Source organism: Corvus hawaiiensis, chromosome 8 (assembly GCF_020740725.1).
Source record: "Corvus hawaiiensis isolate bCorHaw1 chromosome 8, bCorHaw1.pri.cur, whole genome shotgun sequence".
Classification (NCBI taxonomy): Eukaryota; Metazoa; Chordata; class Aves; order Passeriformes; family Corvidae; genus Corvus; species Corvus hawaiiensis.
In genome coordinates this window covers 6,884,063-6,899,190 of record NC_063220.1, presented here as the reverse complement: position 1 = coordinate 6,899,190, position 15,128 = coordinate 6,884,063, and the positions used below count along the sequence as shown (strand labels likewise).

General features: G+C 37.2%; 1 protein-coding gene across 1 annotated transcript in view; it reads right to left on the bottom strand.

The window, feature by feature from the left end:
* PDZD8 (PDZ domain containing 8) overlaps positions 1-15,128 on the bottom strand; it is a 53,489-nt gene that overhangs the window by 25,133 nt on the left and 13,228 nt on the right. Inside the window, exons 2-3 of the mRNA XM_048311528.1 lie at positions 10,526-10,648; positions 6,395-6,497 (exon numbers count right to left, since the gene is read on the bottom strand). Coding sequence (XP_048167485.1) covers positions 6,395-6,497; positions 10,526-10,648 — 226 coding nt within the window. The remainder of the gene's footprint in view (positions 1-6,394; positions 6,498-10,525; positions 10,649-15,128) is intronic.

Below are 15,128 nucleotides of genomic sequence, written 5' to 3'. Positions count from 1 at the left end.
GGTAGGGAAACATTGCAACATCATTACAACATCCATACAGATGAGTAAATTAGCTTCAGTCCAGTTACTACCTCCTTAGTAAGAGCAGATCCCAGTCTCTCAATCTGAAAAGAAAAAGCCTGTGTTAGGCAGAGGTTAGCTATTACAAGGTTATCAGAGAAAATGTATTTTAAAAGTAAACTGGATGGCTGAAGAAGAAGACAAACTACAAACCAGTAAGAATAGAACCAGCTTATTTCTCCAAAGATGGCTGTAGATATCTGTGTTTAAGTTAGTCCCTCCCCTTCCACTCCAGCCATGTGAGGCAGCCTCCAAATGAAGCTGCCAGCTTATCTGGCCATGCAACTTTGCAATAGGATGTAACAAAATAATTTAAAAAGTCATTCCAGAAATACTGAATTACCCAGAAACCACTCTGTGTGCCCTGGTCAATAAAACACTGTTATCTCTCTTACAATAAGCCATACTGTTTATACAAACTAAGTTAGCTTTCGGGCATCAGCCATCTATTTATTTAGCAAGATCAGCTATCACTGTAAATCAATTTCTCTGCAAATGAGAAAGACAGCTGCTGTAAAACCTACTTAAAACTCTTTACACTGCATTCGGTATTTGGACAGGTTGCAGAACAGGTGACAAGACTAGGAAAAAAAGAGTCACCAGTACCACATCTAGTGACACTCTGAAACAGTGTTTACTTTTACAAGCATTTCTAAGGAAAAGGTATAATTTACTGTTTTCTTATTAGTTATATATATTTAAACATGAAACTGTACATTAAAAAGTATGACAAGAAAAGCTTACAACTGCCACTTGAACTGGGTACTACCAGGATGATACATAAAATAGTCACCTGAAAGGTAACTCATAGAACCTGTACTACAGGTTGGCTATTACATGCATAAAACCACAGCAGAAATGAGTATTCTTTTCATATCAGCTCTGTAAAAAGTACTAAAGAAACAAAACTAATCCTGAGCAAGCCTGAAGTTTCATGTAACTTTTGTCCTGGAACAGTCATACAGGGAAGTCTTACTATGGGGTATTCACCCAACACAACCAATTAAAAGGCTGGAGCCTCTTTCACAACTTTGTGAAGAGTCAGGAGGTCACTGCCATGTTTTCAGGGAGTTCAACACCCTGCAAAATATCAGCTTGGAAGACCCCAGCTGGATAGACAGTATCACCAATGGCATCTGCAAAACCACTTGGCTACAAAATCTAACGGAGATTTCAACTGGAATTAAGTGGCTTCAAATCAAACTTATTTCACTATACAAGACAAGTATCTGGTTGCAGAACTCTTCCTAAACCCAAGTACCATGAATTAGCCTTGTTGGCAGCTCTCAAAGTTGGGGGTCTGGAAGTTCAAGAACACAGAGAGCACTAAGCACTATTCAGCACAGCTTCTTCTCACTCAATTAATGGATTTCATCCATGAATCTTTTCATCTACTATTTTAAATTTGAGACTCAGCAAGTCAGATTGGTTGCAAGCAGTCAGTTTCTGCAGTACTCCAGGGAAAGATCACAATGTCAAATTTGGACATAGGGAGAAAAAGGTGCAGGGAAGGGAAGCTCCAGATTTGGATGCACATGATAGATATATCTAGTACTGCCTGCTGCCAAATGCTGCAGTGTGGCAAGTTCCACTTTCTGCCTGCCCAGCGAGGGTCTTCATGCCCAGGGGTGCAGCACAGAACAGCTTCTGATGAGCAGGTAAGAAGTACCAGGTCAGACCGTGACTAGAATGATGACATTGAGTTCTAAAGAACTATCTCAATATACACTGAAATAAACCCCTCTGTCAGTGGGGTTTTGGTGTGGGTTTTTAATGTTCATATTCTACAATCCCTAAGCAATAAAGAACTACAGTGCATTTTCACAGGAGGTTGTTCATTAAATCACAGTAAAGCTTTTTGAAGCCCCAAGTCAAAAAGCTTAAATGTTTAGGATGAGACTGAAAAAATCCTGATGGCCTTCAAGTTTATTTGAAAGACAGATTACAGAATATTATGTAAGGCACAAATCTCAGAACTATTCCCCATTGTATTTACAAATATTACCAAGTTTTACAAGATCATGAATTTTCATAAAAAGTGACATTTTCAAAAAGCCTTTCTTGCTTTAATCCTCCTCCTTTCTTTTGATAGGATTAAATGCTGAAATGGCAGGCTGTAAAATAAGCACACTGAAATGCCAACTGTGAGGCATTTAACTCCATGTATTTACAAATTAACATTTCACAGTTGCTTTAAATTTTGACATTATAGTTTAGTAACTTCAGGCAACTCATTTCAGAAGGGCTGGATTTGATTTACATTATTTTTCATTTTAGATTCATATGTTATGGTACTGGAATACCATTAAGTTTCCCTTAATCCCTGATAAAGGAAATTTAGTTTTATGAAAAGCTGAGAAATATTGCTCTTCTTTTTGATAAACAGGTACCAACCAGCCTGGAGATCATAGCCTATATATCTCTAGGTATACATATGAACAAATTCAAAGTGCAAGATTGAAAGATGGTGTTAAAGGTCATCTCCTTGAGTTACTCCAGTGCCAACCACAATGTTCAGAATGAACTGGAGAAAACATCAAGCAGTATTCATAAAAAAGCACTGGGATGTTTATTTTAATTCTTTCTATTATTAGCTTACTTCAGAAGATATCTGTGTGCTCCTGAGACAACTGCTGCAAGAGTGAATCCTATGGGCTACCAGATGTGGCATTTTAGATGGAAATTTTTACTTTGCAGAATATGAAATGCAGTTTCAGCATCGCTAAAGTTAATATTTACAGAAGGGATTTCCACAAAAATTGTAATGAAAAACCCAACCAACAACAAAAAAGCCTCAACACTTACTGCCTGTAGAAATAGGAAACTGTGGAGAAATACAAACCCATGGCTATTCTTACAGTACCACCTCAGACAACGAGTTGACACCAGAGTTTAAAAGTGTTCCTTCTTTTTTTTGGGTTATCTAACTTGATTATTTCATGATCAATAATGGTTCTCTTGTGCTCCTGAATTTCTATAAAAAATACTAAGAGAAAACTTGGAACAGATACATTTTTGGTGTGCAGCTGAGAACCTCTCCTCACTACTTTAGATTCTTACAACCAATAAAAAGTACAAACCAATTACAGTTTACATATGTTTTCTGGGTATAAGAGTATCAGACGATACCAATCTCTTTGCAATAGTTTCTGCAATTTCTAGAAAACTACTTAATCTTTATCATAAAAATCAGGATGTAGATAAAAACCATGACTACAAAGATGAACAGAGCAGTTCGTAAGAAACAAGATTCTCACTTCAGTACAACAATACTTTTGAGCCACTCTTCTCTACAGAGGTGGATCCAGAGAAAAGCACCAGCATCCACAGAGCAGTCAAGACACAGCAGTCAATGCACAGGGTGCTTACACAGGTACCTCAGGTCTCTACTACTCATACCTCGAGTTCATCTCTATGTCCATTCTTCTGCCAGTTCTAAAGAAGGCAGACTATATTCTCCCCTCTTATGCATAGAGAACTTTGATTTCTGCTGAAAAAATCATGCTGTTCTTTCACAACATTATACAGGAAGTGCTGGCACAGGTAAAGTCACAGCAAGAGTCTCATCAAGGGTAAGGGGGCCCAGGGGTCACTCTGAACAGATGTGTTCCAAGGGAAAATAGAACAATTCTTTTTGTTTGTAGAAATAAATCTGGTATTGCTGACCGGCAGTTCAATGGACATAACCATCCACATTTATGATACAGCCTCCACTTCATATCTACAAGCATGTATCTCACTATTGAGACATATCTAATTATTTAAGCATGGAACACCTGCGTAGTAATCCAGTGCTGCTAATGCTAATTACTGCATCCTAGCCATACATAATTTTTACATAGCAATGCACTGATTAACGTTAATTCCACCAGCATGTACTACTAATTAAGATATTTAAGAATGTTTCACACGGGAATGTGCCAAATCACTCTCTGAAGTCTTATTGGTGTTTCAGACCTGAGAAACATAAGCCTGAGACACCTTTGTATTGTAATAGACACTTCAATAATGCTCCAGAAATATTCAGTAACACAGCAGCTTTTTTCAAAATCAATTGTGACATCTACTAATGTTGCATAAATTCTGGGATCAGATTAAAGTCTTGCCAAAATTCATTACAAAGTATTAAATCTGTCTAATCTTTTATCACTACTACCAGCACAATAAAAAGAATGAAAATGTCAGGAAGTATAGAAAGTTATGAGAATTTTCCTCAGGAACATTGTAGAACATAGTCTGAATCAGAGGATGTATTGTCATGCCTTTGTGAAGCTTGTATAAATTAGATCCTTTTAAACCACAATATATCTTTTAACTTTTCACTTCAAGTTTGTCTGCCATTTCTTCTTCACAGTTTCTGAAGTTGTTACTCATTCTAACTTCATCTCGAGTAAATATTGCACATGTGAGCATTAAAATAAGGATTTAATATTAGAAAGATTAAGTATTTGCTGCCTCATGGTTAATATTGCATTAGGACTAATAATCAGAAGGATAGAAGTAAACTTTTTGTTTGGACAAATATCACATTTTTTTCATTATAACTTGCTATTTAACTACTCACACAGTTAATATTTCTTAAAAAAACAAAGTTCCAGTGCTAAATATGTCAGCAACACTTCCTACTTTGTTGAGGATCTTTGGCAATACTCTTACCACTCGGTGAGATGTCCTAACACTTCGTAACTTAGCTTGAAAAGGTAACCTGATTTCCTAAGGAAAAGAGATTTCCATGATTACACTACAGCTGTTGAATATAAATCAAGAAGCAACAAGTAGTTCTGCAAACTGCTAATTTTAATTTTCTGTATTGTACCATATCAAGACCTTCAAAAGCACGATCTTTAAACCAGGCCACCATTCCAGTGGCTCAAGTTCATGGTGGTTGAGCACAGTGAATTCTCCAGTGCCAGCTGAGCTCGAGATGCAGCAACTCAAACCAAGGAGTCTCTGCTCTCTGGCAGTGTTTGAACACGCTTAATGAAGGACTGCACAGAAAACCCTCCCGTACACTGCAGGCCAGATTTCCAAATACATGAAGACATTTTTAAAAACTGCCATTTCATTTAAAAACCTGCCATTTCATTTTAGATGCTGACACAGAAGATGAGTTTTTGAGAGTCTCTCCCTGAGTACTTTTCCATAGTTTTAAAAAGCAGCCATTCCACCCTCACTCATTTACTCTTACTGCCATCTGCTGTCACAAACACATTGGTGCCACAGTGTCTACAGAGTGTTTTTCCTTTCCTCTTGTGTTGTTAAGAGTGTAAAAGAATGTGTGCTACTCAACACCTAAAAATAATCACAGCCTTATCCGTGCAGAGGAGCGTACTGGTAAATCAATGCACTGCCACCTTCATTGCCAGAGCATCAACCCTGCAGATCCATGCATGTTTTCATACACAGATGTTACTCAGCCATATACCCTTTTTGGCAAAACATAATACACAGTAAGCTGGAAACAAGTATCACAGCATTTGTTAGAAGGATTTTAGAACCAATGCAAAGTGGAATTTAATGGTGGAAAACTGAATGAGACGTTGAAATTCTGGATTCTTGCTACTCCAGTGGAAAATGATGCTGGTCTCCAAACACAACTCCAGTCAGATATAACAAAGGCACATGCTTAAGCTAGTTGCACTCAGCAGAGGGTAAAATGCAGGACAGGGATTTCTGTTCCAGTGATTTCTTTACATGAAACCAACTGTTAACCTGAAGTCTTTTTAAAGCTTCAGGGGTTTTTCTTCAACAAGCATGCTACTTACTGCTCAGCACAAGCCCAATTCAATTTGATTACTAACACAATATCCCTCTAATGTAAAACTGAAAGGCTCTTTCATACATCACACCTCTTCTCTGAAGATATAAAAAGGTCATTCTCACCCTCACACACACAAAAAGGCAGGCAGTCTATAGGCTGTATGCTGCTAAACTCATGTTATCAAGTGTAATAATTAGTAAAACACTACCTTACAATACTGGCCAGGCAAAGACAGGTGAATCTTACTCACTGCTTTCTAAACACTGCCCCACCCAAATGTAACAGGATTATAAAATGCCTATTTTCCACTATTTGTTTTAATGCAGCTAGACAGCTGACAGTATATTCAAACCAGGTACAGTTTCAAGCACAGTTGTGATAACTGAATGTGATGTTGTCCATACATGGTAATTTGACAGTGGATTAAAAAGTAACTGGTCTGCTACGTTTAGGGTTTGTTTTTTTCCTGTTACATCACCCATTTGATTACCTAAAGACACACTTTCTAGATGATGTACCAGGAGCACAAGACAAACTGCAATATGCAATGATGACACCCTTTTTTTTTTTTACCGTTTTAATAGAACTTCTTGATTTCTCTTCCCAAACATTACTGCTCAGCTCCATTGTGCAATGAACATTTGTTTCTCTTTCATAGGATCCAAAGATCAGTAACCTGAAAGAGAAGAGCCAATAGTAAGAACTGTAATACCATTACATATACCCCAGATACCACATTAAACTCCCCATCCTTCATTTATACACTATTAGTACCAATGTGTACACATAGAAGTCCAGATGCAACAGATTGCACAGGCACAGCCCTACAGCAAAGGAAAGCCACTGCCACCCTCTAGTGGAAGAACTCCAAAAATGTAAAATACAACAGAATTTTTAGCTAAGGGGTTTTTTTGAGTTGACTTTTTTCCTACTTTGTTTTCCATTTTTTGTTGTTGTTGTTGTTGTTTTGGTTTGGTTTTGGGTTTGTTTGTTTGGGTTTTCTGTTTTTAAACAAAGTGTTCAATTGGCATTTTTTCCATAAAGGACTTGTGTTTTATTTTAAGAAGACCAACAACAGCCACCAGAGTCGTCCACTTTAGTCCTAAACATCACAATGCAAAGCTCTCCTTGGGTTTAAGAGAGTTCTTACGTAGATTAAAGTCACGGTTTACTACTGCTTATATTTGTATTTCACTAAACTGGGATCCTCTTATCTGTGATTTTTGTAACATTTATAACAAATGAAAGAGTGGTTCTTCATGCATGATACCCTATTCCAGAAGGCTACAAAGCTTTTCAGACTGATATCAGTACTAGAAAAGGAAAAAAACCCAGACTATAAACTTTAGGCTATAGAACAACAATCAAGTTGTTCACAGTTTATCTCACAGTAGCTGGAAGCAGATAAATATTTTGGAATAAAAACTTCAAACAAACCTTAGCCATTCAAAAAAGCTGTTAGATTATAATTCCCCCTCAACCTTCTATATACATTTGACAAGAACAGTTTCTAAGTTTTCATCCAAAGTACCTTATTTGTGACTGTGATGTGTTACACAGCTCTTCAGATGATACAGACAAAAGCTGTCAGAAAAACATGTCCATTTTCTCTGTTTATCTTGACATTGTTAAATAATATTTCTAGGTTAAATATTTATAATCAAAAAAACACCTCTTCTTTCAGATGTGGAGATTTGTAGTAAACATACTTTGAAAATTAAGTAAAGCTATTGAAGACAACTTTCACCAATAATTAGAACTGGTAAAATTAAGCCGACCCAGAAAAACACCTTTGTGACTGTGACAGCTCTCAAGCTTGCTTTTGATCACTTAGACACACTCCTGTGCAATTTTTCAGGGGTACTTATGGTCCCTCCAAAATATCAGCACAGAAGCTATTTAGCTATACTAGATAGAAAAACAAGCACATGAGATAGGTCAAAACAGGAATACAACAATTTTTAGCTAGAACTGTAACATGAAAGTCACAAGGAAAACAAAGAGCCATACTGAGATTTCACCTTACAGCAGGTCAACAGCACCTGTTAACCTGGTGAAAGGTGAAGAAATACATCACAAGACAGCCCAACTACATATTAAAATTTTGAAGAGCTCTTCATGCTGGAGTTTGGAGCTCAGTTTGCAATTTCAGAAAGACAGAGGGAAAATTTTAACTACTGCTACACTAAGAAAATTTTTGTTTGAACAATATCTCCATTAATATGCAAACAAAGGTGCTGTACCCTGTAAGATGGCTGCACATAAAGACTGACATGATTATATATAACTATATATTAAAGAGATATCTATATCCTACAGATTGAAAAGTGCCCACTTTATGGCACAGTTTTGGAAGCGTATTCTCACCTAATATAATCAGAGTTTATAGGCTTTGTTACTTTCTTCATAGTGTCTCTTTAAAAAGAAAACAACAAACAACTCAAAATTTATCAGAATGCTGCTTTGTTTTTCCCTTTTTCTTCAAAGTTTGAAGAAAATGACAGATAACAGCATTTTTGCAACAATTAAGTTCTGTGAGGGCATCACACTGACAGAAATTTGAGGTTTTCGTACAGGTCAGATAAAAACTAGCAAAACATACTCCTTTCATTTACACCAAAATTCCCATCCTTTCATTGATTTAAAAGATGTGCAAAATTTAATTTTTCTTTCAACAGAAAGAAACATGACAGCAGAAAATTGCTATGGTCAAGCCTGCAATTAGCGCAAAAAGTGCAAGTATTGGGTCATGTGAAGAGCATAATTTAATTAAACAGGCCATTTATAACATAGAAAAAGTTTGCTAAATGTTTTACCACTATAGTTTCACCACTGATGTCCAGACTCAAACAGGAGAAGCAGCAGAACTCCATTACCTGACTAGATGGAAGAATTCTACTCCAAACTCTGTACAGAAGTCAAAGATCATCTACTGTACTGAGAAAATATAAAACCTTCTGGGGCACTGAGCAAAATTGAAAACCACACAGAAATTAAAGTGATCTTTCATTCTGGAATGAGAATGAAAGAATGAAAAATGATCAGGCCTCTGTGGCAGATATAAGTGCAAAAGCCCTGGATGTCAGCACAAAGTGCTGTACTGGGAATTGGCCCAGCCAACTTCACACCACTCACAGAGGGCTGGTGGAAAAGGGAAATTTGATCACTGTTACTTTTATATATATTGTATGTTTCTTCTTTCACTACCAAAATTCCCTATTTCTCTTTCTACCTCATCAATACCTTCAGATGCAAAGCAAGAGTACTTACTCACTGAGGGACCCTATGGACAGCAGTTGTAGTTGTTCTGTTCAAAAAAAGAATGGGGCAACTGGAAGATCTGAGGAATTACTGTGGGTCCAACAGTCAGACATCTTGGCTGAGAAGGGTGTGTTGAGAAAGCCCAAGCTGCATAAAACACTTGGATTATGCCAGACCTGACAAATCAGCAACTGCATCCTCTCCCAGCCATCTGATAAGCATCTGTGACAGCTGAAAATACTGAGAGGTCAGATGATGATGTCAGACTGAGCAATCTGGGTTCTCAGTGCAAAGAAACTCAAGAGTTGATGCTGCACAGTGTTTCAGATTCAGGAAAGACAACATTTAAAAGATTACTTTCCAAACCAAGAATAACTGCACACAGTGCAAGATCGGTCATTTTGGCTCTTAGGATAAAAAGAAATGCACCACTGGGCTGAAATTGGAGAACTGCTATGAAGAGAGATCAGAGTTCCCTTACTCAGTACAGGCAAAGGGGGAAATGCTCCTAGTGGACAAGGAACTCAAGACAGACATTTTGGGATCCTTGGATTATCCACAGAAAACATCACAAAGATAGGGAGATAGGTAAGCAGGAATTCTATCACAAAAATATAACCACTGTTGTCACCACAGAACCCTTAGAAGCAAGAAATCCTCAGCGCTGATAAACCACACTAGTACAGCAAATACAGCTCAAGTGGTTGTACAATGCTACAGAAAGAAAGTGCCAAGAGGAGTTGACATGGGAATGCAAGCAATGAAAAGAACAGGTAAAAAAAAAAGGTCTTTCTGCAAAGCAGTTTAGTTCATAAAGAATAGAACTGCACATGACTAGATCAAAGCCTTAGCACTACTTGGATAAAATCTAACATAAACCAAGAGGCCTGACAAAAAACCCCCCAACAAACCAAGAGCCCATACACCTTCTCTCCAGCTTTGAAGAGAGTAATTTTCTCTTCAATGAATGAAGGAAATAGATTTTATTTCTTTCCATTATTTTGTTCAAGACAAAGACAATAAATAATGCCTTATAAAAGTGATTTGGATTTATCCAAGTGAGTGAAACAATTATTTCCCTCTGCTTACATGATACAGTAATATAATTGCAACATTTATATTGCCCTGGAAAGAGACTCCTAATTTGGTGTGGCAGAAAGGCAAATCAAACAAATAAGAGGAGGCACAGATTAGCTTGTAACCAGGCAAAATTCAGAAAGGCAAAGGATTGCACCCACACAAAACAGAAGTTTCTCAAAGTAACTGCAATTTCCTTTGCTCATTTTTAGTTTAAGGAAAGTACATTTCTTGATTAGAGTGCAATCACAACACCAAAGCTGCCACTTTGTGAATCAGAACTGGCCTACAGCTATAATTACTATAAACTGAGGAAACACTGGTCCTTGCTTAGTCAAGAATGAGCAAAAGTGCACAAAAATATACCTTGTACATTCAATTAATGTGACTTTCAGTCGACCTTCTGTCAACAGAAAATCCTGTATACAGAGGTCTCGATCTTCATATTCCTCAGATGGCAATACTTGAAATGGAAAAAATGGCTTGAACCTGAAAAATACAGAATAAATTTCTCTTAATTCAAATTACACAAATAATATGAACACACAAAATTATAAAAAAGGTAACAGGATGGTAATTAATCTTTAACACGATTTAAGAGAAATACTGCCATTCCTACATATTCATTGGTCAAAGGAAATGAGTAGGAGCTACCAAAGCTTTTTAAATGCAGCAGACTGAACAATATAAACAATGATTGCTTCACAGGAATAGACTGAGTTACATTTACTAGCACAGGAAATTCTGAGAAAGTGGGAAGCAGGTAAAAATCACACAGTATGTTTATGATTGCAAATATGATTCAATACAAGAGTCCTATTACAGTAAATATCTTCCCAGGTCTTTAAGTTCATCTGAATAAACATCACAGCATAGAAAGATGAAAATATGCTATGACCCTAAAACTTCAACTTTTTATGACAGTGCTGTTGGTGCACCCTAATGAACAGTTCCCTTTAGTTACACAGATTGAGTCTTCTCCCACTTTGTAAAAAACTTTCAGTTGCTCTTCTTAGCCAGTTTTCTCAAATAAAAATAAAGATACAGGTATTCTAAATATTTGCCCTTACACTTTATTTCCCTCACTGCAGCATGTGATTCACAGGAAAAGCAGTTCATGTTCAAGATAACGTGTGTAAAACACTGACTATCTCACCACATAATTCTCTCTTATGGATTAGAAAATGCTGAGTTATAAATACCAATTTGGTTTTTAAGTGATAGTGCTCCAGTGTCAGCCCCTATCTGAGGGAGGGGAGGCGGAGGAGAGGCTGCACAGCTGCAGCCCCATCACATGGCTGACACACACAGGCAATCCCAACTGCAAGGGCCACAACCTCGCACAAAGGAAGATATCACAGCATCTGTACTAAAGTTTTTGAAAAAAAAAAACCTCCTACAGGGTATTCCTTCCTTCAGTCTTTATTTATTGCTCTCATTTCCTAGCACTGCCTTGTGCTTTGGTTTCCATCCTCTGTCACTGACACAGCCTCCCAGCGATTATTTGTGTGGAGACTTACGAATAGCAGAAGAGGAGCAGCACAGCCTGCAGGATGTCTCTGTCATTTCATAAGAAAGAAGTCTTTCATAAGTACTGTTTGCTCAACCATCAGAGGCATCTGCTTGTCACATTCAGAGATCACAGTATGTTCAGGAAACAGTCACATGGAGCTGAACTGAAGAGTTTCAGAAACTCAAATAAATAATTAAGTGTCCTTTAACTGTCAGCACACACTTTGGGAGGGAGCTCCATGCTCTCTGATTCAAGACGCTCTGTTTCTGTATGAGCAACAGCCTCGTACAGAGCCATGAGAAAGACATTTCTTTTGTTCTCTTTGTGAATAAACACAACTCAACACTCCAGCAATTTTCCTAAAATCCAACTCAACTTCAACTTTAATTTGGTTCCAAGTTTCTCCCTCATTAACTCCTTCATGAAGAAAACCATTTTGAAATATGTCACATAAAAATACTCAGTTTTAAACACTTTTTTTTTTTTTTAAGTCTTATGCATGACAAATACAAGGCCATTAAATCACTCTGGCCATGGTTTAGGTTTATGAGTATACCCCAAATAACCAAGTCAAAATATGCCCTGTGCATGTACTGACTGGTGTGGTATTTTACTCACAGTTTTCCTTTATAGTTCTTGAATTACTAAAGTAATAGTAAGCATCACAAGGGTAGGGAAAAAACACCAAGATGACCCCACTATTTTGACTCTACAGAACTTAGTACCACTTCAGGGCCTGGCCACCTCCCCACTCAGACCCACCTCATGTTTCTCACTTTAAGCACATGCAATGGTACCTGCTAGGAATGATTTTACTCCCTCAAAATACAGGCTTAGCTCAGATTTCATTAGGCAGAAGAGTTAGGCAAAAAACCTGCAAAATAATGCCAAGTTTTGAGTGAATAGGTACTTGTAGGTTTGAGGATTTTTAAGCACTAATAAACTACTTTTCAATTAGTACCAGCAACTGCCAATACGCCTTTTCCTAAAACCTATTAAAAAGATAGTTTTCCATGGGAGTATTGAACGCACAACCACCATTCCGAGCTTCAGTAACTTACTGAAACAAGACTTCTGGCAGGGAAAAATGACAAAGAAGAAGACAGAAGATTCAATAGGCTACCTTCAGCTCTTCCAATTTCTGCAAATACCATACTTAAAAGTGTTGGTATTTCGAAGGCCTTTCGCTTACATATGCACACATCCTGCAGCCTATTTAGCAAGAACACAAACCTGGACAAATCTATCTTAAATACTGAAAGAAGAGCAGAAGAGCAAAATAACTGATTCCAGTAAGAATGCAGACATATCCACCTACACATTCAAACCAAAAACATCATCCTCAAGTGACTTCAGAACAGTGTGTTAGTACAGCACACACTGCAAGCCTTTGCTGCAGCACAGTATAATGAAATAATCCCCAGCAAGCCATTTTCCTTGCTAGATTAAGACAATGTTTACTATATTTTTGATTTCTATTTTGAAAAAAAAAAAAAAATTAACAAATTTATACAACAGTGAATTAAAGGCAAAATAATTCTAAAATACCAATACAGTTATATGCAATAATATGCAAAACACTTCGCAGTGCATGCAGGACTTTGTGCAGCACTAGTTAAACTTCCTACAAATATGGGATTAAAAGGCAGTCTCAACATCATGTTTAATTTACAACAAGCACTCATGTTCACATTCTTATCGCCACAACTAATTTGCAAAATCTTTAGCAAAAAAGGAACACATAACCCATTTCCATAGCAACATACAAAGAGCTAAATATCTCATATTAAATGCATTTTTAATGTTTGTCAGCTACTCTGAACCCTTCCAAATTTATAATAGCACTTATCTATTTAATTTACAGAGAGTTTGTGCATTTCCAAAATTAAACTATTTCCTGTAGATTTCAATTACATATTAGGGAACTGAACTGTTGTCAGAATATTGAAGCGCAAGACGACATTATTTATTTGGAAAGACTTTCCCAGTGGGATTTGGTGAACTAATACAGACCCAGATGGGGAGTGCTGGTAACAGGGTGGGACGGTTCCCTTATGTTGTAAAGCCATGCACAGGAAATCCACGCTCTCAACAGGGACAGGCAGCACAGTTCTCTCATCTTTTTCCCCAAAGTAGGAAAAGCCTGTGAGCTTCCCCACCTTCTAAAAGCAGGGCACATGTTCTTACAGAGCCATCATATCTCTCCTTTTGTTTGGCTGGACTGCAGCAGGCCAGCAATGGATGCTCTCTGCAGAAAGTCTTTAGAAGTGCCTTATATTAAATGCTTATAGTGCCTTTTCAACTTGTTTTTAAATTACCAGAGTCCCTCCACAAACTCATCTTATTTGTCTAAAAGTGAAATTCAGACAGCACACTATTAAGAAAATGCTAGCTAAAACCTAGCATTAATATGAAGAGGAATACCCATCAATCAAACTTCATGTGAAATTTTAGCAAGTGAAAAAACCACAACCCTACAGAAGCAATATTTAAAAGAAGCTGTAGAGTAGCAAGTGTTTGTTAACAAACATTGCAAGATACAAACAGCAAAAAAATTCTGCTTCATGCAAGGAATTAGTCAGATGATTACACTGAAAGCAATTAAGATAAAGTTACTCAATTAATATATAGGATTAAAGGTGTACACTAAAATAGCACAATACTAAGCTCTTCCACACACAAAGCACAGCAAAAATGTTTCCAGCCACTGCAGGCAGTGTCTCCTTCACTTGAAGGACTTCTACACTCCATTCGTGCCAGACTTCAGAGTCACTTCAGTGGCTCATTTGCTCTGCAGTGACTCATTCCCTCTCACCACCGCCTCATCAAAGTCTAGATCAAAAGTGTGTCCAGAAAAACCCCAAGCAAATCAACCTTATTCTCTTCATTTTGAGTGCTTTCAGCCCTGAATGGGGGGAATTCTCCCTTCCAGTTGCCAGTTCTGGGAGCAGAACTCACCTACATGGAACAAGTCTGTAATTCAGTGATTTAAGTTTTAAAGATGTCTGACCCACATTGCCTTTAATTTATATTCACTATTCTGTGATGATTGCTTTGCAGTCCTTTAACCAACTTTTAACAGAAAAGAGGACAGAAGTCTTTTATACCTTAGTTTAATTAACCTATTACCTAAATTAACTGGTCCCCTCAGTACCTACTTAACAATATTTTTAGTTGCATGAGGAAATCTATTGAGAACTTAAAAAAAATTGATTTATCTGGTATAACCATATGCTTCTGTGTCTGCTCATTGCATCAGTTAAGAATATACACAATCACAGTAAAAAAAAACAATAATAAATTGTTCAGAGCTAAACAGAAACAGGATCAAAATTCAAAAGCTCTCAGTACTCCATCTCCTACTTGGGAGAACCAGAAAGTCTTACAGTTTCATTTCTAAGTGCAGGAGCAGGTGGGATTTCGTAGAGCTTTTACTCAGAAGTGAGCATATTTTTC